The sequence below is a fragment of the Anas acuta genome, chromosome 3, assembly GCF_963932015.1.
Source record: "Anas acuta chromosome 3, bAnaAcu1.1, whole genome shotgun sequence".
Lineage (NCBI taxonomy): Eukaryota > Metazoa > Chordata > Aves > Anseriformes > Anatidae > Anas > Anas acuta.
This window is the reverse complement of record NC_088981.1, coordinates 38,787,851-38,813,347: the sequence shown is the minus strand read 5'-3', so window position 1 is coordinate 38,813,347 and position 25,497 is coordinate 38,787,851. Positions and strand designations below refer to the sequence as shown.

The 25,497-nt window shown below is 37.6% G+C and overlaps 1 protein-coding gene across 7 annotated transcripts in view; it reads right to left on the bottom strand.

Moving 5' to 3' along the window:
• THADA (THADA armadillo repeat containing) overlaps window positions 1–25,497 on the bottom strand; it is a 165,065-nt gene that overhangs the window by 98,085 nt on the left and 41,483 nt on the right. For 6 of the 7 annotated variants that reach the window (XM_068676704.1, XM_068676706.1, XM_068676707.1 and 3 more), the window contains 2 exons: window positions 8,378–8,467; window positions 6,830–6,961 (listed from right to left, as the gene is read on the bottom strand). In XM_068676704.1, coding sequence (XP_068532805.1) covers window positions 6,830–6,961; window positions 8,378–8,467 — 222 coding nt within the window. Of the gene's footprint in view, window positions 1–6,829; window positions 6,962–8,377; window positions 8,468–16,943; window positions 17,125–25,497 lie in introns of those variants that run through there. The other variant, XM_068676709.1, reaches the window with a different exon arrangement.

The window sequence follows — 25,497 nt, the reverse complement described above, 5'->3', positions numbered from 1 at the left end:
GTCTTGAGCAGTGCACTGCCGATGAAGTATTTCATCGTCTTCCCTATCACTGCAATCTGAAGTGAACAAATGCCAAGCTATTTACCATTTGTTATTTAAAGATTCTAAAACAAAAATAAACAGTCTGAAAACCTGCTCATTAATAATACTCAAGGCAAACCATAAGTAGAGATCAGTAGCAAACAATATGTGACTAGGATTACACAGAGAGAAAGCTCTAACTAGAACCTGAAGAATTCCAAGTGCAGTCCCAACTCCCAAGACAGGAATTACACTAAGAAGGGAAATGCATTTCTCTATTAATCCACTACTACGCCCAAGTTCCATCACAGATGTCAGATACTTCTCTCTTACACTTCTGTCCAAAGTGGCTGGATAGGGTCAGAGAGAAGAGGAGAAGAAAAAGAAGTGTATGTGCACACATGCATGCGGTGCACAACAGGGGACTTGACCAAGTCAGCTTTCTCTAACAGAAGACATTTCATTTCCATGTTCCTAATAAGTGCAATTCCTCCACTTTAGGCCTGAAGGAGCTTCTGTGACTTGAAAAAAAAAAAAAAAAAAAAAAGCTTTTCACAAAAAAATCAAGATTAGTTTCACTATATAGGTTTAGTTCCAGAAAACACTACAAAACAATGAGAATGTAAAAAAACAATGCATGTTTTAGAGGTGTGTTTTGTTCAATTTTTTGTATGCCTATGTCAGCAAGATATATTTTAGGAACCTTACCTGTATTCAAAAGAGCATCTGCCCCTATCATACGCTGACAGGTCAGGGCATCTCCACAAGGACAGGGCATTCCAAGGGGTCAACACCCTTGCTCTGACTATCACAGGTATTCCAAGTCAGAAATTATTTTAGACAATTCCAATGCTAAGCAGTTACACTGACCAGACAACACATTGAAAAGAAAAAAAAAAAAAGATGAAAAAAGCAAAGACCAAGAAGATGTGCATTTGATATGGAAACCCAAGGAGATGCTTTTACAAACAATTGTAATTAAGAGCAGCTATTTTAATACAACAAAGCTGCAGCAAACACATGTAGTTCTTTTCATCTGATATGAAAAGGCATTCCCACAAAAGTACTTTGCTTATCAGACCACTGATAATATTCCCAGTTGTACAGTAAAGATAGTTGAAAACCAGCAAGTTTTAACATTAATTCTCCTATTGGTGCCATACCATATATACTAAAATAAAAGAAAGTGAGGAGAAAGGCAGAAGGAGCACACTAACATAACTATTCAGCTATCTTGCTTGACCACTTAGCCAACGGATCCTAGTGTTCAGCCTAGAGAGAGTCAGGTAACTGCTTTCAAGTCAGACAGAAGATGATGTGCTACTTTCGCATGCACAATTGTACATGTGTGAAACAAATGAAAATTGGGGACCCTGCAGTTAGCCAGATATATAACCAGTATTTTTAACAAAAAATAAGTGAATGATTTCAATCAGTCATAGAATTGTAGAATACCCCACAAGGATCATCGAGTCCAACTCCTGATCAATCAAGCTCTTCCCAAACAAACTGAGGACGCTTTATTATTAGATCTCCCTATCTCCCTCACTCCCCCCTTTTTGTGATTTTTATTCAGTGTTAAGTCTTACAATTAATTCCAAGTCTCATACACACTTTTGGTTTTACATTTGAAGTTTGTTGCCTTATTACTCCGTCACGTCCCAGGCACAATTCCCATGCAGCCTATACAGGTTTTGTCACAGGGCTTTACCAAAACAACCAGATGCCTGACAGACCAGACAAAATTCAACAGAAATTACTTAAACACAACACAAAGCAATAAAAGTAACCAGCATAAATCAATGACAGTTAACTTTTTCAAAGGAGCAAACCACATGCCCAAATGCAAGTAACATCATTGACCAGTAAATATTTATAATCACAACACCTCCTAGAATAGTAATAGTTCTATACTTGGGTCTTTTTCTTTAAGGTATTTCCTTAAGAATTGAGTTCTCACAAATTTATAAATTAAGACAACTCTGATTCCTAGGGAGCGTCTGAATTCATGTTCAGACACTCTATTTTCTAAGAAGCTAAAATAAAAGGGGATTAATCTCACTTAATTCACATTTTTTCAAAGTGCCTAAAATGCACAAATCAATTACTTACCATATTACTACACAAAGGTTAAAACAGCAAGATCATAATTTTATGTATGCATCTTTACACAATTGAATTTGTTTTTCAAAAGCAAAAGGCAAACTATTGCAACAGTATTTCTTCCTTATCTGCAGTGAAGTAAATGAAGCAATGAAAACTGAAAGGAATATGCAAAGAATTTATGAACAGAAGTAGAAAAAGAATTGACACAGTAAAGAACAAGCAAAACTGCATCAGAATGACCTTTTTTATCTTAGGAAAAAAAAATAAAAATCGAAGAACCAGAGATACATCAGTCAATGGTAAAAGACAGTGTAATAATGTAAGTATATAAAATCCTCTTAGCATTTGAAAGCCATATTTGGGCAGTTAAATAATATAGTATTATTTAACATCTTTAGGTTGCTTCATTACATGGGAAAGATCTTAAATACTTCACTAATCAGAAAACTGCTGAAAATGGCCCTTTGTACTGCGTTCAAGCAGAGCACAACTGAAAGGCTATTCTTATATTTCACGCAAATATTTGCCAAGATAAACTGATTCCCTTTGGCCAATAAGAACTGAAAAAGAAAATTAGTGATAAAAGATCAAAATTCAAGTTCTTATTTCTATTAGAGAATAGTATTTTGAATAACAGCATTTTTTAAATACTGGTTATCTGGCAACACTTAATCTCAGAACAGCATTTTGTACAGGACAAATATATAACCTGCACTTTGCTCACTGAACCACTCAGACTTCACTGAATGAGTACAATCTTTTATAACAGAAACTTTTATTTTGCTTTGAAATTGTAAGAAAAATCTTCTATATCCTGCTTATTAGCCTGGATTGGCATCTGTTAAGAAATGATTTAACCAGAAGTCAACACAACTTAAGGCATTTATCCACTGAATAAAACCTAGAGTACTACATGGTATGTATGCACTGAAGACTTATGTGGAATCATGGCCCCTAAGATTTTTTTAATCATTATTATTGTATTTTGCTTTTCCTTCCAAGTTTGAAAAATTTGAGCCAGCACTGTGTTCACAGCTGATGCACTCATCTCCTGTCCTTCTCAAACTTAACTTTTAGGAGAGACTTACGACAACAGGGCCAAAAACTTTTTCTTCTTTATATGCAATTTTGCTTTCTGTGCATCCTAGTATCATTTTAACTCTAAGTGTGACAGTAATTATCCTTATCTATTAATGACAAGCTCACAGGAGTAGTAGAAAGTTAAAAAATATATAAATAAATAAATATCAATTAGGTCTGGTGGATGGAGGGGGGAAGAGAACAACAATAAACAGTTACTACTTTCCACTATCATCTATCCCTGGTCCCTGATTAAAGACAGCATGAAGGGATTTTTGAAAGCAATTCCTCTGTTTTACAGAAAGATGCAAATTATAGATTTTTCCACAAGAAAGATGTGTCTGTTTCATAACTACATTAATTTAATGGAAAGATGTTCACACTTCTATTTAAAATTTTCTCAGAGTTTCTTCAACGACTTGCAACAACATGTACCTAGAAGTAATACTGCCTTGAAATTTATTTGACAAAATTTTACAGGCCAAATTTCACCAAAATAAATAAGTAAGTAAATAAATAAATAAGGTTTTGTTCGAGGCAACACCAGACAAACCCAAGGAGGCTGTGTTTTGTTTTTAACACAAAACAAACCAAACAACCACCTTATACTGAGTTTAGGATTTTAAAGCTAGTGTGTTTTTTTTAACTGCTTAAATGATTTCGAAGTCATGCTCCTAAAAAGGACTAGACTTCAATTACTGAAAGTATCCAAGTCAATATAGCAATACCCATTTACTCCTTCAGATGATTCAGTCCAGAACATTTAACACTAAACAAACACATTGGCAATGCTACGGTACAAGAGGGCATAAGGTAACTCAAATTTGGATCATTCAGAAGAGATTACAGGTTTTTGAAAGGGGCTAGGGGAGGAGAAAGGGAGGTTATGTTTCTTTTTCGTACTTAAAACATTACCTCCCGATTACCTCCCCTGTTAATCAAAAACATTCTGTACATTCCTTCATCTTAGAAAGTAATCAGTAAAGCAGACCTATCTAGCTCTTAAAAAAGAAAAAAAAAAAAAGCTGGAGGTAATAAGTTGTGAATCATAGTGGTTGTTCCCTTCCAAATAAAACATCTGCGTGGGGGAAGGGAAAAACATAGATTTTAATAAAACTGCAGAAAGGCAATCAAATGCCCTAGTTCAACAGGGAGTAGCAAGCATGTGCATGGCGATTGAGATTTGTCCTTGTAGCATTTAATCCTACTCATATTGTGCAATTCTCCTCAGCACGGTCAGAGCAACCACAACTCCACTCCCACTGGATGGAAAATTCCACTCAGGCTTAAGAGAGACTGTTCAAAAGCCTAATTACCAATCTTCCTCCTAAGCCCCGTTTTGCTCAGAGAACTGCTCACTTGCTTGCAAACTAAGCATTCTGCTCATCCTCTCAGAGCAACAAATGAATGCCATTTGAGGGTTGAGCCCTGGAAAGAGTCTGAAAATCAGCGATGAGTTAAAGCCACCCTTCCTCTCTCCCTACCATGTAAGCAGGATCTATCCTTGACAGTGTCACAGCAAGAAAAAACTAAAAATCTCACAATAAATTGTAGCACTTAGATGTTATAATTGCAATAGGCTACCGTGTAATTATATGTATACATAGATGTTATATAATATAATTCTGTATTGAGCAATTCGAAGCACTGGTTAATACATACAATTTAATGTCTCAATGAACATGGCCTTTGGCATCAGGCCGTCTCTTTGATCCCAAGTGACTACTTCACAGCCATCTTCATTACTGCCTTCCAAAGAACAACCAAGTGACTAGGAAAAATTATTTCAGTTCATCTGCTCCTGTAGAAAGGAAATTCACAAGCAGAATAGAAGGGAAAACATCAAGGTATTTATCTTTCCCAGGTAAATCCCTGGCATTCACTCCAGCTAACTCAGAGTGAACTGAAGACAATCATGGTATTCACAGAACAAAGGCAGAAGAGCTGTACATGGAAATGCAGTCACTAATATCGCATCGAGCTATCTCCTAAATGCATTCTACTGCCATGCAAATCCCAAAGTATTGTCCCCTGGCAACCATAAAAAATGCCAATGTTTTGCTACATAACCCAAGAGAAACCCATGTGTGTACACTCAAATACAATTTGCTGTCTGTAATATATATGTATTTTATTTTGGGCTTATACCAGAATCCAGAGTGCTTACTGCCACATTCAGAGGAAAGCAAATGGAAAAAACATCGTTCTGTACCACACCACTCCTCTTTAGGAACACAGTCACTAACAGTAGTTAAAAGGAGGGTAAGCCCAATGTCTTAAATGTTTCAGGTTCTTCTTGCAAAGGTGTTGTTGGGTTTTTCTCCTCAAGTCTTCTGAAAGGATTTAAATAACCACAAAAAGTAATTGTGACTACTGTCAAAGACTTACTTTGCTGGTGGTGTACAGACCTTGCTAAAAGTAGTAGGTAATACAAAAAAAAAACAAACCAAAGATGTAACCAGAAGATTATCAAAGGTAAATCTATTACTGACGTGGGAAACTATGCCGAAACATTCTACTGGAAAATAAACATAAGCTTTCTCTGGTGTAGTAACAAAGGCAAAAAGACAATGTTAGTTAATGAACATAACCGACAAATACAGCTTTAAATGTTTCTCCACGAAGCATTTCAGATTTTAATGTGGCAAAAAAAAAAAGAACAAAACTTTTAAATGGCTAAACACAGTGCATTTAAAAATGCTTAAGGAGTTTTTACTTAAAAAAAAAAAAAAAAAAAAATTATTCTTGAGAATTCCAGATAAACATCATAAGAAGCAAGAGATACATCACATTTACAGTGAAGAATAAGCAGGCTGTTATTTTTTTTTTTAAACTTAAATCTATCAGAAGATCTTAGGGTAGAAATGACTTTATCTCCAAAGGAACAAGATCTGGCACAGAACTTTCTCAGCCTACTGCTCTGAAGCTTTCACAAATATAGCAAGACTTCCTCTCAAATAGCGATTATGCTTATTTTCCCTCACCCACCACAGCCCTGTCCCCTTATCAGGCATCCCATCCCACACCAGCATCATACAGAAAAGCAGAAATATCTGTTGAGTCTTTCAATATGACCACCATATAAATGAAAGTTAAAGTCATCTTAGAAATATATTAGATATAGGATAAGTCCACCTCTATGCAGCTATGTAAGTACATACAAATAGGATATGGAGCTAGGTATGCACATGCATGCACCTACAAAAAATAATTAGTGAGTTTATAAGCTACTGACTATTTATGAGTTACCAACAACCATTTTGCAGGACTGAAAAATACCATCAAGAGTTTAGCAATGCAAGATTTGTTTTACAAAGCCAGTCAAGCTCATCAGTTTACATCTACCCCCTCTCTGGCAGTAATCAAGTAATCATTTTTTTGCAGATGAAAATTTATGAACAAGTCACACAATGGCTTGCATGAGCTGAAATTCTTTCCATTCCCCTCAAACAAGACTTAATAAGAAATGAAAATACAACCAATCAATACCAGTGTTTTTCCTTTAAGAACGCTTAAAGCTGAAGAGAAGCTTTAAAAAGGCATTTCATTAAAAAAGCAAACACACCCAGAGATTCTACAAAGAACTCCCATTATATGAAAAACTACCAGAGAACTACCTTACCTGATAATAAATGGTACAAATGGTGCCATGCTGAGTGCTGAGTAAGTGCCATCCATTGGAGATGGATACAGCTTTCCCAGGATTAAAAGCAAAAGGAACAAACTCGGATGGATTTTCAGCTCTTCAGCTTCACTAAAGAAAAAAGTAGGAAAAAGCATTTGGTGAAGTATCATCCTTCATGCTGGTCTTGAGACTCTTCCACACGCACAGTACTCTTCAGCACTTCTGGTTCAAGAAGATGCGCTAGGCAGACCATGGCAAGATGTGCAAACTTTGCTAGGATCAAACATGGCATCAGATCTAGGGCACCATTGAGGACTCCTCTATGAAAGCACCTTAAGGCTGTGCTGCCTTTCCTATCCTACATTGTCCCAAGCCTCCTTTATCTGTAACAACGGCGAGCTGCCCTTGCTTTGAATTAGCATTAAACACCATAACAGGTATTGTTACTCCAAGAGCTGAGCAACTGAGAAAGCTGAGTTACAAAAAGATGGTTTAGAACAACAACAAAAAAAGAGTCTCTCTCATTTGGGAAAGAAACGTGCATTTGGCAAATGGCTGGCTGGATTAAAGAATAGCTCTTGTCATCAACAGCAAGTGGCTACTATTCATGCTGTAAAAACAACCAGAAATCCAAATAAAAAAATCAACAACTCCTTATGTAGTTAATGAGGAAAAAAAAAGGCAAGATTTAATTTGCACTGAAAAAAGCATTAAAGGACAGTATCTCAGGCAACAGCTTTCCATCTTTTTCAGTGTAAAGACTTCCAAAATTTTCTAGCAATGACACTGTCACCCTTCAAGCTGTCAGGTAAAGCAGACTGCTGCACAGGATATATGCACTAGAGCAGGGACTGCACAACATGCAATGACTGTCAAAACAACTTCTTCCCAACTATTCACCACAGGCCCATTAAACAGACAGCTGAAGCTCTCCTCTAAATCAGCCGCTGAACTTCCACAGTTTATACCATAACATTTTAAGAAAAAACAAAGGCAGTACTGGTTTACTTTAAAAGTTCATGAACCTGGGAGTATTAGCATCAGCATCATCCTTAACTGTGTCATCTGCATTGATCAAACTGGAGCTCTCAGCCACCATTTGTGGACTCAGTAAAAAAAAAAAAAAGATCAAGGACCTTCCACAAAGTCAGTGTGTCACAGTCTAGAAAGTGGTCATTTTGGGTCACACTAGGCCTATGACCTTCTATCATTTAAACATATTAGGAAGTCTCATTAAAAATGAGACAGTTGAACAACCAGTTTCTGTCCTGCCCTGAAAAATATGCCTTCTTTAATACCTGATCGTAGGAATGCAGCAACTACAGGGAGGAATAAAAGCTGCTACTAATGATTCAATAGTACTTCATATTCCAGAGCCTCACTGTAACGTGCAAGTTGTAGGAAAAAGGCTTAGAAAAGCACTAGAAGAACTACATATCTTCAAGAACACTGATGAAAATAGCAGCATTATGGTATATGTGACAACTCAGTTTAAACTTTACATTGCACTTTATTATTGTAAAGCTTTCAGAGATATCATCTTACCTGTTTGAAGTGTTGGCTACAACCTCCAACTGCTTGAGAAGGAAAGGATAAAGACTTGGAAATCGAGAGAAAAACTCCCTTCCTGTCATTCTGCAGAAGGGAATGAAGAAGAGTTACAGTTAGCATTCTGCAGTAATTAGTTACGCTCAAAATACTGGTTTACTTAGTAGATTTCTGATGCTATGGTGAACTCAGAACCAGAAGAACCATGAACTCACAATGAACTGCTTTCAAACAAGACACAATGTTTTCATAAAAATAAGAGACAATACATCATCGTTTATCCAATTCCAGTAACTCTGCCTGTATGTGTGCATGCTAGCACTTTGTCTGCTGAGCTGTTCAGGCCTTTCAGGAAAAAAAAAAAAAAAAAAAAAAAAAAAAAAAAAAAAAAAGAGTTTAGCCCCTTAATCATGCTAAAAAAAAAAAAAAAGACACAGCGTCTTAAATTCTGGCACCATTTTAACAACATACTGTTTGATCAAGAGAAGTCTGCATTTGCTTTAGTATATAGCTCACGTACCAAACAGCTAACAAAGTGTATGCAATACATTCACTAATAGTTGGTCATATTTTACTGATACTGAGCAGTATTTCAGAATAATAATTCCACATGCAAAACACAGCAGCAGCCATGGCTGACCTTCCATTAGCTCCCTTCACAGTGCTGCCTCCAGCACGTGGCAAGGGTGATGTTTCCAGGCCACAGGCTGCCTCGCACAGCCATAACCACCACATTCAAAACAGAACAAAGCACCGATACCTATCAGCTCACTACTAGCCAGAACTAGTAAGTCAGCAGAGTTCAAGCCACAACTGAAAGTCAACTCAAGATAAAAAGAGTGAGGAGAAGTCTTCTGCTTTTGTTTGCTTTATAGCCTTCTGACCAGACAGAGGACAACATCATGGCTTGTAGGAAGACATCTAGCATCTTCTAAGCAGGAACAACTGATAGGTTAGGGAAGTTCTAATTAGATGGATGTGCTATGCAGATGAAACAGAGTTCCTTCAAAAACAAATAAATAAAAGGCCAACCATTTACAACAAAAAAGCCAGCTACAGAGTTTACTTGCCACGCGATCAGCTAGGATAATTAAGTGCGTTTTAGCATGACACCAATGCAAGGCTTTAAACTACCAAACAGATCCAGGTCTACAAAACAACATGGTAAGATGGCAAGACTAAATGTTTGTAAAAATAAGCACAAAATAAAACAAGAGTAAATCAGCACGTGACAATTACCAGCAAAGCTTCTTCCAGCACTCAGGCTTACCCACAGGCCACAAAATAAATACAGTGAAAAAACTGCCAGACGGAACCAAATGCTCAAACAAAGAGGTACATACAGGAAGCTTCCTCTAGGCACGTACGAGCAGTACACTGAAATGCTGCAACTAAAAGCATGACCAAGGAGTCTGCAATAGCTATTGGGACTACAAAAAAAAATCAGTTAAAAATGTGGACGAAAACATTCTGACTGTGAATGAACTTAGACTGAAGTACTAATGAGGATGGTTTAACACCTCAGGACTGCTGATAATCAGTGGTTATTTAAACAGAAAACACACATGCACTTTCTTCTCACACACGTCTGCCAGCCACCAAATTCTCCTAATGTCCCACAGACAGATTTCAAAACTTTACGTCTCCAGCTCATCTTCAAAACACCTTCAAGTTTTCCATACATACATGTATGTTACGTAGCAAGCTGAAGACAAAAAAAGAGCCAAACAGCACAAAGCAAGAGCTACATAAAAATATGAAATCAAAAAGCTCATGGCATTACATGTAAAAGCTCAGTAAGATGTAAAACATTAAAAACTCTGCATTAAAAAAAAAAAAGACAAAAAAATGCTTTAACATCTCCACCTCTTGTGCTATTCAGTGCATCAGGCAAAAGCAGAAAGTAGGCTAAGTTTCCTATGGAAAGTAGGGCCCTTGGTTAGAGGCTTAAGAGAAGACTGCATGCAAGGAACATCTCATGCAGCAACTATTTTTGAACAGTCTCATTTTCTGTATGTTAACAATTCAGTAACCAAATTTGAATCAATACTACATATGGAACTGAATATTCTTACAAAGGCAGCCCTAAAATTCTTTGTCATTAGAGTAGTTTCATGAACCTTTTTAACAGGGAAGGCAAACAGATACTGCATTGGCTAACTTACATAACCTCTCCCTGTTCCACAGGTTACGTGAGGGGAGAAGATAGTCTAATCAAAACCATTAATCAGTAGGTATCTGCAGAAAAGATGCCCAAAGGCACTTTCAGGAAAAAAAAAAAAAAAAAAAAAAAGAAAAAAGAGCAGCCTGAATGTCCAGCAATGGTTTCAAGATCATCTTGTTTCAGAGAGGAAACAAAAAAGACTTGGGGTTAGCAGAAACGCTACAGAATGACAAGGCTTTGTGAAAAACAGAGCGCTGACTGGAGTGTGAATCCAGTGCCTGGGAATGTCAAGGCGGGAAGGTTTGTAATGAAGAATCAACAGAAAGCAAACCAGCTAGAGTGAGTAAAACCCAGAGGTATTTAGTTGTCTCATTTTTGATTGCTGACCGTGCTTGCTGTTCCTGGAAACGTGCACGCGTTATTAGGCACGCACAAGCGACTGTGTACAGTAACTGAGAGTGAACAACAACAGAAAATGCAATGGCTCAGATGGTCAAAAATGTCCGTGACACCGAGCCACCTATTTTCTGTTTCATCATAAGCATGTTGCTTTGAAAAGTGAACACCAGCACTTTAAGGTTTGGCTCATGCATGTTGGTGATATAAACAGACCCGTGCATGTGTACACACGCACAGATCTGAGCTAGATTTCGCAAGTAATAACTTATCCGTATCTTTAAAAGGAGATAAGTACTTGATACACCCATTTGTAAAGGAGTATACCAACCAAATCTCGACTGAAACAAATCACAAAATCAGTTAGCGGTTCTCAAGGAACAAACACTGTCCTCCTTCTCTAAATTATATCTGACAGAATGACAGATTGAAGTTGTAAGTACAGAAAACTACTCATTCTTTCTGTTAGTCACAAACACAGTTCAAAAATAGTTTTGATGTTATAACCACCCATAGTTAAATCCTTAAAATCAATAGCTTGCAGATTACAGGACTTTAAAGCTACCCTCCCTAAAACATGTTTGTAAGAGAATTATGAACAGCCTTAAGACACTAATATGTCTCTCAAGTCCAGCTGAAATCATTTTACATGGCATCAGAGCTCATCTTTGACGGTATCATGGACTCTCTAATAGTATTTTCTTTTTTCCTAATAGTAACCCAAAAGTAGCACAATTTCACAATTTCAAATGGGATTACTGAGATCTAAACAATGGATTGGTGGAAGGTTATTTACTGAAATAGGAAGCAGTGTAATGAAACAGGAAGATTATCAGTGGGCTGACGATGCTTACAATAAATCCCCACTCCCCAGAGTAAAATGTCATCCAAACACACAGTTAAAACAGTGGTTAAAATCAAAACTCCCACAGATAAATAATGGAAGGACCCTTATCTTCCTAAAATAACTTGTAAAAAATCATTTGTAAAACCACGTAAATACAAAATAATTTTGTATGTAAGTAGGAAGGAATATGCAACACCTATGCCTCAGATTCTTCACTTTCACAAGGTGAATACTTGGTCATGTGCAAGCAATTCAGCAGAAAGGGCAGGTAAGAATTTAGAGCACCATCCCAAAGAATCAAGTTGCACTTACCATTCCTAACTATGAGCCAAACTAACTCTTTCTCACCTTTGTCTGATCCAGAATCTATTCAGGAGGGAAAGATGATGAGGATGGCAGCAATACAGGAGTTTCAGAGTACATAGTGTTCATATAAATTAGCAAAAAGTTACTTTGAAGGCATGGGATGCAACAAAGGACAGAATCTGATTCCTAGCAGAAGCATTTGGATCATAACAGTGAGTCACAGCTAAATTAACCAAAATCAACTACTAGCTCTAGTAGTAAAATTTAAAACAGAAGATGTAACTGAAAACAGATTGCAAATCTAAAAAAATTTAGGGAAAAGTCCATTTTAAACCATAAACAAGAGTATAATTTACAGCTTTGCTACTGCTTCATAGGAAAATTTTTAAAAAATATGTTTTTCTCCTAGACTAGAAGCTTTTATTATATTCTTGATTGTCATTAGCTCTTCTATTCAATCGCCCCTGGACTTTTATATGTATATACACTTTTTTTTTTTAAATTTCCTTTTATGACTTTTCAGAGTAGAATCTTGGGTGGCTTGCAGTAAGATAAAAATCATGTATGTGCAAGTTTCCATCTTATCTCCTTTGCTTATGAAGACAATCATAAGCGTATCATCAGACTTCCAGAACCCAATTCGTAAACGCTATGAAAAACCGCACAATGACCAGAGATGTCACGTTATTTGTCTGAGTAGCGACTTAATGCTGTATAGTGCAAAGGTTGGTATCTGCACATATATACGTAGTATCTTTCTAATTAGGTGTTCTATCTTTATCCACAATAAGTGTGTGAATTATTTAACTGCATTTTAAAACCATTTGAGAATAAAAACGTGGATGGTGCAATGTTCTTTTTCTAAGCTGTGCTGTACACTTAAGGGAATACTCTAGATTAAAGTTCTGCTGTGACACTGGGGCATACATATCATTTTACTGTGACATGTGTCAGAGATTACCTGCTTCTGTTCTTTCAGTGATTTTTCTGAAGAACTAAAGGCTCTATAACCTTGTATCCTGCTTTTAGTAAGTGACACGTTAAAGAACATTTGCAGTAAATCTGTTCGTATTTCATTTTAGCACTGCTGAGATTTAGAGACTACAAATCTTCTTAGGGCAGCAAGGGTCTTTGGTGTTCATTTTGAATTAAAATGTTGCTAATGTCTTGTTCTTTATCATTTATTAAGAAAGTAGATCCCCTGGAATATGTAAAAAAAATACTTCCCTATTGACAGACATTTACTTCAGAATAAAAAAAATAAAGAAATAGAAAGCATTTTCTTCAACTATATAGGAACACCAAGAAAGAATGGATGACATTATTTTATAACAGAGTTATGGCAAAGACCAAAGCCAGTTCAGCTATACATGCTCTAAGAGTTAAATGAAGCATTTGCTCCCTAAGTATCACTGAAGAACCTGACAGCTTCATTTCATGACAGGACACCTGAAGGTTATAAGACACAGAAAACAGAAGTTATCCTAAATGAAGGGGAAGCAAAATTCAAGAATTTACCCCAACCAACTCAAAGGATAACCTCTATGGTGAATTTAAAACATGCCAAGACAGAATAGTATTATACAACAGGGAAAGCAAATATATGACATTTTAAGTTATTTCCAAGTGCTGGTGGGAAGAATGATTCAGGAAGCTACGGACCTTTATTCTGGCCTCAAGAATATACAGGAATTTATGGAAAATATAAACTTGAACAGATAAGGAAATAAGATAAAGGGGAATGAAGTGCAACATGCAGAAATGTTCATAACTAAATTGTGTCAACTTGACCCATACCTTACCAGATAATCATTTTCCTAGACAAAGGAAATGAAGAGATTCTGGTAATACACACCTCCTGAATGTTATACCAACAAACGAAATGCTTGAAATCTGCAAACGTATTATTCAAAATTTGCTTAAAAGGAAAAAGTGTGAAAGCTCCAGCAGCTCTGAGCAGAGATTCAGTTCTCACATCCTTCCTTCACAGTTAAAAAAACAAACAAAACAAAACAAAAAGGAAACAGCAAGAAGTAGCCTGAGGAAAAATTTACATAACATTGACATAATATTTACATGAGGTCCACGGTGGAGCTACAGCTTTGGTTTAACAGATTAAACTCTAGGTATAACCTATACAAGTGACAGTAAAATATATGACACACTGCAGCTAGGGTAAGCTATTAGATAAAACGGTTAAGTTAGCGAAGGAACGGGGATTAAAAGAGACCCAGAAGAACATGTTTGAAGCTGGACCTAATCTACTGTAGGGACCAACATTGTTAATTGTAGACCACAGTAAGAGAAATAAGGCAGTGCCAATGAAAATCCATCAATGAAACAAAATTCTGTCTGTAGAGAGGCAAGATTAAAACACTACGAAACAAAAAACTTAGGTATCTTTGAGGACTGGAACCATAAAAACACAGGAAATTAATGGAAGACAGAAAGATTGCATGTATGAGGTGTATGAGGACTAATTAAAAATGTGTTTCAACTTGGACCTCATCAGCTGGAAACAGCAAAAGGATACAAGCTTGTACCACTTGGTATCTCAGATCCCTCATCACGAAGAGGAAGAAAATGGGAAAGACTGATTCTGTAACACATCAGTTGTGATCCAGTCAGCATGGACATGGAAATATTAATGCCACTCTGCAACAGTCAAGTGGGATGTACTTGAATACATCACAACTAATTTCCAGCTAGGCGAGATGCTTTAAAAAGCTGCTCGCATGACCAAGGGAATAGAAAACAAATTTTTGCGAGGAGATTTAAAGACCTCAGCTTGTTTTGTCTGGCAAAATTAACATAGAAGGAATATACGACTGACATCCACAAATACCTCAAGGGAAGCATCAGGAGAGAGAATAATTATTTAAAATAAAGGACAATGCTGGCATAAGAACAAATGAGTATTAAATGGCCATGAATAAATATAGGCTGCAAGTTAAATTTCTAATGATCAAAGCAGCAGGATTGTTGAGAAGACTTGCTTGGGAAGAGGGCATTCCCGGAGTCTTCCCGCAGGAATAGTGGGAAAAAGCAAATTGTTTCTCAGATGAGAGCTGATCAGTTCATTAAAGACACAGTATAGCAAGCCTGGTTATTAGAAGAATTCAGTCAATGCTCCCACAGGACCCTTACTGCCACGTGTTCCTATGATTTTGTGCCATGCTGATCCACATGGAAATTCCCATCCTTGCTTAAACATGCAGTTCAAATGATGCCCAGTTGTTTTCTCAAATCCTACCCTTCCTGTCATCAGTCAGACTAAGACAATATGCAAGCAGATTCCAGAACACACACATGCGCACCGGAAGAGCAGGGAAACATTTCTCAAACTTCTTTAGAGAAGTTTCAGGTACACAGTATTGTAACTTGCTTGTATTTTAGTCCTTTCTTTTTAAAGGAAATTGAAGTCTGCAATGCGTTTCTCAACAGTCAAACAGGTGGCTCACACCTCCTTAAAATATCAAAACCAGAACAGCCTCCAAAAGAATTGCACTAGCATGTTTCACTCGAGGAAAGGAGGGAGCAGAACCTTAAATTTATCCTAACATGACTGCATTATGGTCAGCCAAGGATGTAGTCCACAAATTCCAGGCCAAGCACTATAAATGGAGTTTGGGAAGGGAGTGTACGTGCCACTGAAAAGAATCCAAACCTGCCAGGTTTCAGAGTCTCACATCCATTAAAAAAAATTAAATAAAACAACAGAGAAACCCACCTAAAGAAACTCATCTGTAAATGCAGAGAGCATCCAAGAGTCGGATGAAACTCAAGCGGATTTGTGACAATTAATAAAACAATTATTTTAATTTTAAAACCACTTCTGGCATCTGTTTCTTTGTATTTCATAGGGCAAGTAGTTAAACTTCTTATTTACTATGGCAGCAAATTTTAAAATGGACTGGAAAACACTAACCAGGTTCAGTTTATCCCAGCTTTCTCATTTGGAAGCTGAGGACATGGAACACGATGGGCAGTTATCAGTGGCTGAGTGCTTGCTCGCTGGCCGGTAACCAGTAACATACTTCATGGGTCTATACTGGGGCCTCTACTTGCTTCAACACTTTTATCAACAACTTGGTTAATGACATAGAAAACAACTTCTGCAAACCTGTAGACAACATTGAATTATGGGGAATGGATCGAACACCAAACAGTAGAAGTTCAGTCTAGACAGACCCTGAGAAACTTGAGGTTTGGGCCAACAGAAACCTCATGCAGTTCAGCAAGGAGAAAGACAAAGTTTTGCACCTGGGCTGAATAACCCCGAGCATCAGCACAGGCTGAAAACCAGCTGGCAGAGTAACAGCCCCGCAGCAAAGAACCTGGGGGTTACAGTGGATGCCAAGCTCAGTGTGAGCCAATGGCACGTTCTCATGGCAAACAGGCAAACCACAGACTGGCCTGTGTTCATTAAGATGAACGTGGCAGCAGATCAAGGGAAGTTACTGTCCTTCTCTACTTGGCACGCCGAGGCTGCACATGGAATCCTCCATCCAATTTTGGGTTGCCACGCTCAGAAGAGATTAGAAGAAACAGGAGGGGGTCCAGCAAACAGCTGCTCTGATGGACAGTCTAGAGTACGTGCCCTGTGAGAAGCTGAAGGAGCCAGGTTTGCTACATCTGACAGAGAGAAGGTCATTGCAGATAATACAGAAAGAAAACTCCCAAGCTGTGATTTGTGACCATGAGTTAAATTGGGCAACAAGAAAAAAAAATCTGCACTTAGTCAGGTAAAGCAGAGCTGCAGCATGTCACACAGAGTAACTGTGAAATTTCCACACTGGAGATCTTCAACTCATCCGAAGCCGCTGCTGACCTGATCTGCTGTTGCTTAGAGTCGGACTTAGAATGGGAATCAAGCACCCCCCTTCCAGTCAATGTTTCCACGATTCCACCAAATACATTCCACTCCAGCACCACGGCTTTAAGCACGTCTTCTTATCAGATCAGTCTCCTCATCTTCCTGTATTTCTAGCCCCCATCACTAGCTACTGCAATTTCAGCAAACATTAGCTCCTGTTAAGAAAAAGATTCATGAGATTTACCCATGTTTCAAAAAGTGCTAGTAATTTGGTCTTAAGTTCAGCACAACATACACTGTAATGCTTTAAATACCAACCTGACATGAGATAAAAATCACCATTTAAAATAGTTTAATTCATAAGTAGTATATACTTATGAAAGCTCTTGATTAGCAGTTCCTCTGAATGACATCCAGAGACTCATCACCACTCCTACTAAGAGCCAAATATAACAGCAACATGAAAGATCCTTTGGAAGTAAAGATTTTATATAGATGTCTAGAGTTGCACTTGGGATAAAATTTTTTAAGAAACTTATCAAAGACTTAAATTTCTGAAATTACTTCTTTTCTCAGGAGAAAGTACTTAAAAACAAACTTTCCACATGCATTTACAGAGAATTTTAGGGCTTACATAGAAGAAAAAATAGCCATGTAGTTTTGGACAGAAGTCCGGAGAGACTGAATGAAACCGGAAAAAAAAATAATTCTAAAAAAAGGTGCAATATATCAGCTAATAAACCCAAGAATAAGGATATAAAATATTATTGCATACTTGTTTTTCTAGACCTACCATGATACAGGATGCCTGTTCAGTGACACTAAATGCCAACAACTCTGTAACCTTATCAAATTAGTTACAAATAACGATTCAGGTTTAGTTTTTACCCCACGTGAAATGAAAAATACTATGAAGGGGATAGAAGAATCATCATGAAGATTTCGGTTTTGCACCTTCAATAAAGATGCAGTGACTCTAACTACAATAAATTTAACATTTGTTTTACAAAGAATTAAAAATACCTAAATCCCAGAACGGTGAGCAAAATAGTTTAAGTTCACTGACTTGAAAAAAAACATTCTTTTATGCTGCACAGCCCTAAAATAAATACTTAAAAGGAACTAAGAATATGCCACTATATCTTGGTTTTCATTTTCCTTCAGATAGAAGTGCTAGAATAAACATTCTTACCAGTTTACGTTGCTGTGTTTTTATGAGGTTAATAACTGAACTGTCAATCAAAACCTATATAAATACAGTAGTTAAATACCTTCTGCTTTAGAAGCACTTTTATTTACAAGAGAGCTAGCCAAGATTTCCAAAGGACTGCATGGCCTGGTTTGCTTTGATCTCTTAAGTACAAGTTTCTTTATACCTCTTGTTTTGCTATTTATTATACCCTTTGTGTAATCAGGTACGGAAGGAGCACCTGTGTAGAACAAATACTTCAGGAAAAGTGTGACTGAGAGGAGCAATTATGCAACACACAGTTTACTAAAATAACTAGCAAGTCTTTCCAAAAGCACTATTGTTGTTGTACCAGCAAGAAAAACAAATGCACAATGGGCTCACAATAAAAATAGGGAACATCAACTAAACCCAACATCACATATACAACCTGGTACCTGTATCAGGATATTAATCAACAGCAAATTATATATATATATATGACATATAAATATATGTAAAACCATATAAACAGTTACAAATAAAACATCTGTAATAAATAATTTAAGAATTATTTTTCTTAAGCTTGAATGGTATTTGCATAAGTGTGTACAGGTGTATGTGTGTATACACACACACACAGAAGTATTATCTATGTATCTTTAGAAAGCCTCTAATGTTTCTGTACAATCACTGCCTGTGTAGCTATTATCTTTAATCTCCTGCCACAAATTTAGCATTGTAAATTTTACCTCCAAACAACCCACACTATTCATCTCTATACGGGAATATTCTGGGAAGAATAGCTGCTTATCACTTAGTATGGTGAAGGTCATGAATAAGTGATGTATACGTTATGCATGGAACAAAACAGAATAATTGTATCAATTCATATTAATGATTTTTTTTTTTATCACTACAACAGAAACTGCATTATCTACTCATGCGGTTAGGCTTACAGTAATTTTTGTTCCATTGAAAACATTTTACTCACTTGGTAGAGGCATTATGCCCCTAATTCATTTATTTAAGATGAATGGATTAGGTTACCTCAGGCCAGCATTAACTTTGGACAAACTTTCATGCAGGTTGCTTTACCATATTAAGTTAGAGAAAAGCTGAAGCTTTTCTCTAAAAGCTTCTAAGCCAGAGAAAAGCTGAAGACAGCATATTATGAAGTTCCTCCCTACTGAGGAGAGCACGGACACACAGTTGCACATGCACAATACTATAAGTGTGTGTTTAGGTCCTAAAGATTTGGCTGGGATTTGGGTGTTTTTATGACTCTGTGTATACAAAATAGAACTTTGAAGTAAAAATGGTTCTGCAGGTTTTCCATATATCACACAAATACATGCCTTGCTCTCCTAAAGTCAGCAGAAATCCTATAGGAACATCCTCACCCTCAAGGAAAACAGTCATTTTTTTCAGCTGCAAGGGATTTTAGAGTAGAGTAGTGAAACAAATAGAATAACTTAAGTAGTAACAAGCAGGGGGGGAGAGGGGGGTAAAGAGGGGGACACATTTCTTTAGAAGCTTGTTCTCAATTTACATCTGTTTCTACATAAAACTTTCACAAATTTTATCTTAAATTTACAAGTTAATAGCACCTTATCATCATTCCTATTACAAAGGCACTTCAGAATAGGAAGCTTGTTCAAAATTGTGTTTAAACAAGCATATTGTTATTGAATTGTTAATCAGTGAAAGCCAGCATGGTTATCTGATTCAGCCTGAACTTTTGCATGTTTTCTCGAGACAGCTCTGAGATTAAGTCTTCTAAATCTGTCAAAGTCAATAAAAAAGAGCCTGAGCATTAAAAACAAAAAAGCTGAGCAAAATATATGTGGCCTATTTTTGGCAGACAAAAAAGGGAAGGTTGTTTTTTTTTTTTCTCCTTTAAACAAAACAACCCCCTCACAAGACAATTCTATGTCCCAAATCCCAAATGACTACTTTGCAAGCAATCACTGTTCACTGGAACAGCCAAGGTGGCAAGGAGGGGACAGGCTGCAAACTGTGATGCAGAAGGAGCTAGAAGCAAAGTACAGAGCAAGGCCATTTAATCGGCTCAGACAACTCCTGAAAAATCCCAGTCATGGACCCAACACTTCAGCTGCTGTGGAAGCAGCACTGAGGAGATCCAAGATAAAGCAATCCCAACCCTTCCTTCTGCAGCACACAGTCCAAGAGACACAGAGCTCAGAGGCAAGCCGTGCTTTCACCCCAACTGAAACTCTCCTCAGGGCTGCCCCATTTTCCAACACCAGTGTGCCATCGCAGCTTGACCAAATTAGTGCCACCAACATTTGTGAAGCTGCAATTCTAAAGTGGCTTGGTGAAAAGGAAAATAATACCAGATTAATTTAACTTAGGGATAATAATTTGGAAAAGAAAGGTTTGCACTGGGGTGTTCCATTTGCAGTCTTTTCCTCTAAACCTTCACAGTGTAAACTGCAGTATCTTAAAATCTCAGTGTTCACACAAAGCCCTAATGTTAAGGAACAAGCACATGTCAATATGCAAGAAGAAAAAAAAAAAAATCAGTGCTTTTAAAAGTTAATTTAGTCCTATTTAGTGACCTTCAAGCGTGCAAGCAGCCACTTACTGGAAGTGCTGAACACTCAACTTGCAATAAAAACAAAGAAAGTAGAGGGCAGTCATGCATGTTGGCTGCCTCACAGCCTGGAGTGCATCTTCAAAGCCTGTTCATATCTACATAGTTTTCATCTACCTTATTATAATTACATAAGTTTCTCCTTTTCAAGTGCTTAAAGTTATCGATAGTCGTCAACGTTTACTGATTGCTATCACGAAAATAAAGACTCAAAGAAGTACTATGTAGATGGCAATAAATGCTCATTTCTTTCTAAACATATTTAAACCAATACTGACAACATGGCTGCATTCATACTCATTTTCCTAAAGGAATGAATATTTACTCAATGCAAAATGTGTGTTGACAGCTTTCTAAGTGTTTTTCTGCATATGCATTTTCCCTTCACTAAAATCAAAATACCTAAGACCTTTTTTCCCCTCAAAAATGCAAACTGTATTATGCACCAGTTAAGTTACTTCAGGTAAAAATCATGAGGTTGCACTGTACCATTTTAGCCTTGCTTACAACACAGCTTTTTAATCAAAAGAGTTAAAGCTTTTCCTTACTCAATCCTCCTCCATCAAGGTCAGAAGCCAAGTGAAATCCTCCCCCTGCTCTTTCTTTTAACCCCGGCCTCTGAAGCCATTGGTTCTTCTTTCTGAGGATTTTGCAACATTCATATGCCAACCCAAAAAACTTCAGTTTTCAGATAAGCCAGGACAATCCCTTTTTATTGCTCCAAAGACTGAAGCATGCCTTAGTTCAAATGGCAAACTGCCTCCAAGACAACTTCTGATTATGCCCATCCTTGAAAAAAGATAAAAGCCAGAAATAGCAGATATTTGATAAGAACAGTCTTGTCTAGTAACAGGCAATAGCGTATTTAATTAGCACTGGACTACAGACCAACAAGGCCTCTGATATACAAATATACGCACAGACACCTGCGTGTGGATAAAGGTATGCATGTATGTGTATATATACATATAGCCCATGTGGAAGCATGTAACAATGTAGGTGAAAGTATCATTACTATTACTGTAATGTATTTGGCTAGAAAAGAATTCCTCTATGATGAGAAATTTAATTACATTTCAGAATTAATTTCAGTTAACTTTATATGTAAATTATTTTGACTTTCATGTACAGATGTGCATTAACTATCACAATATATATTCCTTTTTATTTTTAGAATCTCTTCATCTCTTCATATGACGAAAACGAGCCTACATCAACTAGAGCAAACATTTACTTTAGATGAATTGTGATCTGTACCAATGCTAAATAATACCCATGGGGGAAAAAAAACAGAATAGAAAGTACACGCTATACCCCAGCTTCTTGAGAAGTGAACGGGATCAGCAAATCTACATTGTGAATTGACTACACAAGACTGGAAACAGCAATTTAATCAAAACACGAGAGGCAAAGCTCATCTGCCACAGGTGGCTCTCCAGTCTACCACACTCAGTGCTGTTCAAAGTCCTACTTTAACAAATTTGTACTAAGCCATGTGTAGTACTTGGGTTTTTGACGTGTTCCTCAGAGTGGTGCTTCTGGAGGACCAGCATGGCTAGGGAAGGCAGTGAGAGGCTGCACTTGGAGCACTGGGGCCACAGCAACTGGAGAACAGGACTAAAAGCTGAATGGCAGTGGGGCTGGAGAATGGGGTTGATGGTATGGTAGCTACTTCAGTATTTTGCATTTGTGTGGCTAAAAATTCACTTACGGTCTCACAGATCTGAAATGATCACAATGTTTAAGAAATTATACTTCCAAATCAAGTAAATAGAAACTAAACCAAACCACCTTACAGGTGTTAACAAAACCATTTATAAAATGCAAATTATCTGCAATTCAAAGCATCATTTAGCCAAATATGTATGCGTGCATCCACAAACAAAGCAGTGTTAAAATTTTTGATACAGTCTTTCTCGGAAAGAGAAAGAAATAGAACTAAAAAAATTCTTCGTTTCTAACTTTTTCAGTAGGAAAAAATGCTCGACCTGTAGAGTTGCACAGAGCACTGTAAAGAGTCTTCACATGCTTTCTTTTACTTGTAAGAGCTGCATGCAGTTGTTATTTTTCCAGAATTAGTTTTCCAACTCATTATTTCTTTACTCATGCTGAAATTAAAAAGACACAGAATTTAATAAAAACGGGATATGACTGCATCTGCTATACTGCGTGATGTGGAGTAGTCCCTTCAAATTTCCAGTGAACCATTAAGAGTGAAGCTTGGCATCAGCACAGAATTCTGCTCAAGAAATCCCTTTCCCTCACTGCCCCAGTTCTCCACTCCCCAGCTGTGCCAACACAGCTGCTGCTGCAAACACGTGCAGGGGACCCTCAGCAGAGCCAAGAAGCAGGAGCCACGATGTGTAGGTAATCGTTTCTTCAACCAGCATCTCCTCAAAGCACACACCAAGCTTCCACAGAAGGGACCTTCTTTAGCATAGTTTAGGATTGCCTTGTCCTCAGAAAGACAGTTCTGGTTGACCTTCCTTGTACCTGCTCCAAGACCAGAAAGCCCACTCAACGTGCCCCTTCTGCCTCTGCTCAACAGTGCGAACAGACACCGCAGATGCAACTTAAAACTTCTGCCAGCAGACTTAAGAATCCCCTCTCAATCTCTCCCTGAGATGGGGGACCTCTTTGCACAGTTTTTTTTCTATCGCAAATGGACAACATGACACCAGAATTTGGGGAAAGGGGAACAAAAGGCATCAGCAAACAAAAAGCAGCACAAAACTTGATAGGCCTGTGAGTTTTGTATAAAAGGATACTATGTGTGAAACTTTAGTGGAGATAAAATAAAAATAAAAAGCATAAAACAAACAAAAAATAGTAAAGTAACACAGAATTAGAGTTAAGCTGCCAGTACTTTTCCAAAAAATCTTTCTTGCTGGAAGTCTACACAAATGTCATCCCCTCCCCCCAAACTGTATCAACTTCATAGGAACTCTTCTTGAGAAAATGACCACAAAGTCAATCTTTTTCTGACAGAGAAGCCCAGCAATAACACAGCTCCCTGCTGACACGGGACAGATTTAAAACCCTAAAATCAGAAGGGCAAACTGGAAACCTATACATGGTCCTGATGGCTGCCTCAGCGTTTTAGTCTGTGTCTACAGACAGACTTCCCCTTAATGCAAACAGAATATCCTGCAGACAGCAGGACAAGCATCTCAAAACCAGCTGACTTTCACACAAGCTCCTGTAGATGCAAGTTGCCGAAACGCTAGTTGTTTTGAAGTTAAAGTGCCACATCTAAAAGCAGAAAAGAAAAAAAAAAAAAAAAAAAAAAGATCACTTTGGTTTAATATACGAATTCTGTTCTGGCAAAACACTAAACAAAACAAGATTAGCGCTCCCCAAGAGAAGTGCCCAAGTGCAGTTGCACCCCAGGGACGTGGCTGCACACAGCCGTGCAGCAACGGTGACACCTACCGGTACCGCAGCACCGCCAGACCAACCTTCCTACCTGCACGCCTCAGGCGAGCTTCAGCCCATGGCTGCTGGTGTAAGAGGGAGAAGCACTGCAAGCAGAAGAGCCAAACCACCTCTGCATCGTTTTCCTTCTAAACTAATACCTCCAGCAGAGATAGGAGTCAAGCTTGAAATCAAATCACCTAAACTATGCTGCATGACCTGCAATTGCCTCCGTTTTCATACCTGCTGCCTCACACTGGCCCTGTTTTGCAGCATTGACCACTACACAAGGGAAACGACAGAACTAACGACATACAATGTTTAATGAAAAAGTGCAAAATGAAAAAAGAGAAAGAAGCCAAGCCAGCTTTGATATCTTTTGGTCAAAGTGACTACAAACAAATTACCATAAGCAAACAGCTTCAGAGAAGCAACTTGACAAAGCTAGTCATATAAAAAATTAACATAGTTTGTAAGGAGTTCAGATGTATAGGAGTTAGCTTTCCTTTTTTCTGCTGTTTCCCCAACAGATGCATTACTTTCTGCAACTCCACAAACAGCAATTGCAGATTGCACATCTCACCACACTGCTTGGATTTGAGAAGTCAAGTCTACCCTCACACTGCAGAGGCTAGTGGTGAGTTTTTCACTGGGATACAGGTTTATGAAAGTTGAGGCTCATATCACTTTCAATAAGGGCTCAATAGAGAAATGAAAAAATAAAAAAGGTTTTGTTACAAAAACAAAGAAAAAGGCAAGAAATGAGAAACGTTTGTTATTGCTCTATTTGGCTTTCAGGGGTTGTGGAACTGAATTCCATGTTTAGGTGAAAAGCAATTTAGATGTAAGACAAAGCAGAGTTTATTTCAAGCAGTAAGAGAGATGACATTTCAAACCACGTCTGGGGAGAAGTTATCTTCTAAGGGAAATCTCCCTCTAATGTTTCACCTATAATTCTTCTTCCCACTCACATATGCATAGTAACTAATTTATTTTTTTTTTAATTACACCTGAAATTAAGTATTTTGAAGAGCTAAAACAGCACCACCACAGACTACTATCATCCCAGGACATTTGGTTTCTTATCACGGGCAGGAGAATTACATTAGCTACACAGAAAAGGAATCACTGTACAATGAATAGAAATGAGCAGAAATTTTCAGAGGTAAGTAGTAAAATTTGCCTTCTCTCAGAAATCTCACACCTTGCCCGTTATTTGAAAATCCACTAGGAATTTCTGAAATGGTTACCATAATATCCATCGTGTGACCTCTCTGTGGCCCCGCAGACTCATCAAGGAGTATTTTTAATAATAAGTTTATTCTGTGTCTGGGGTTATTTTTGCATCCCTCCCAGTGCAGGAGCCTCAGCTACAGAGCACAGGGCATG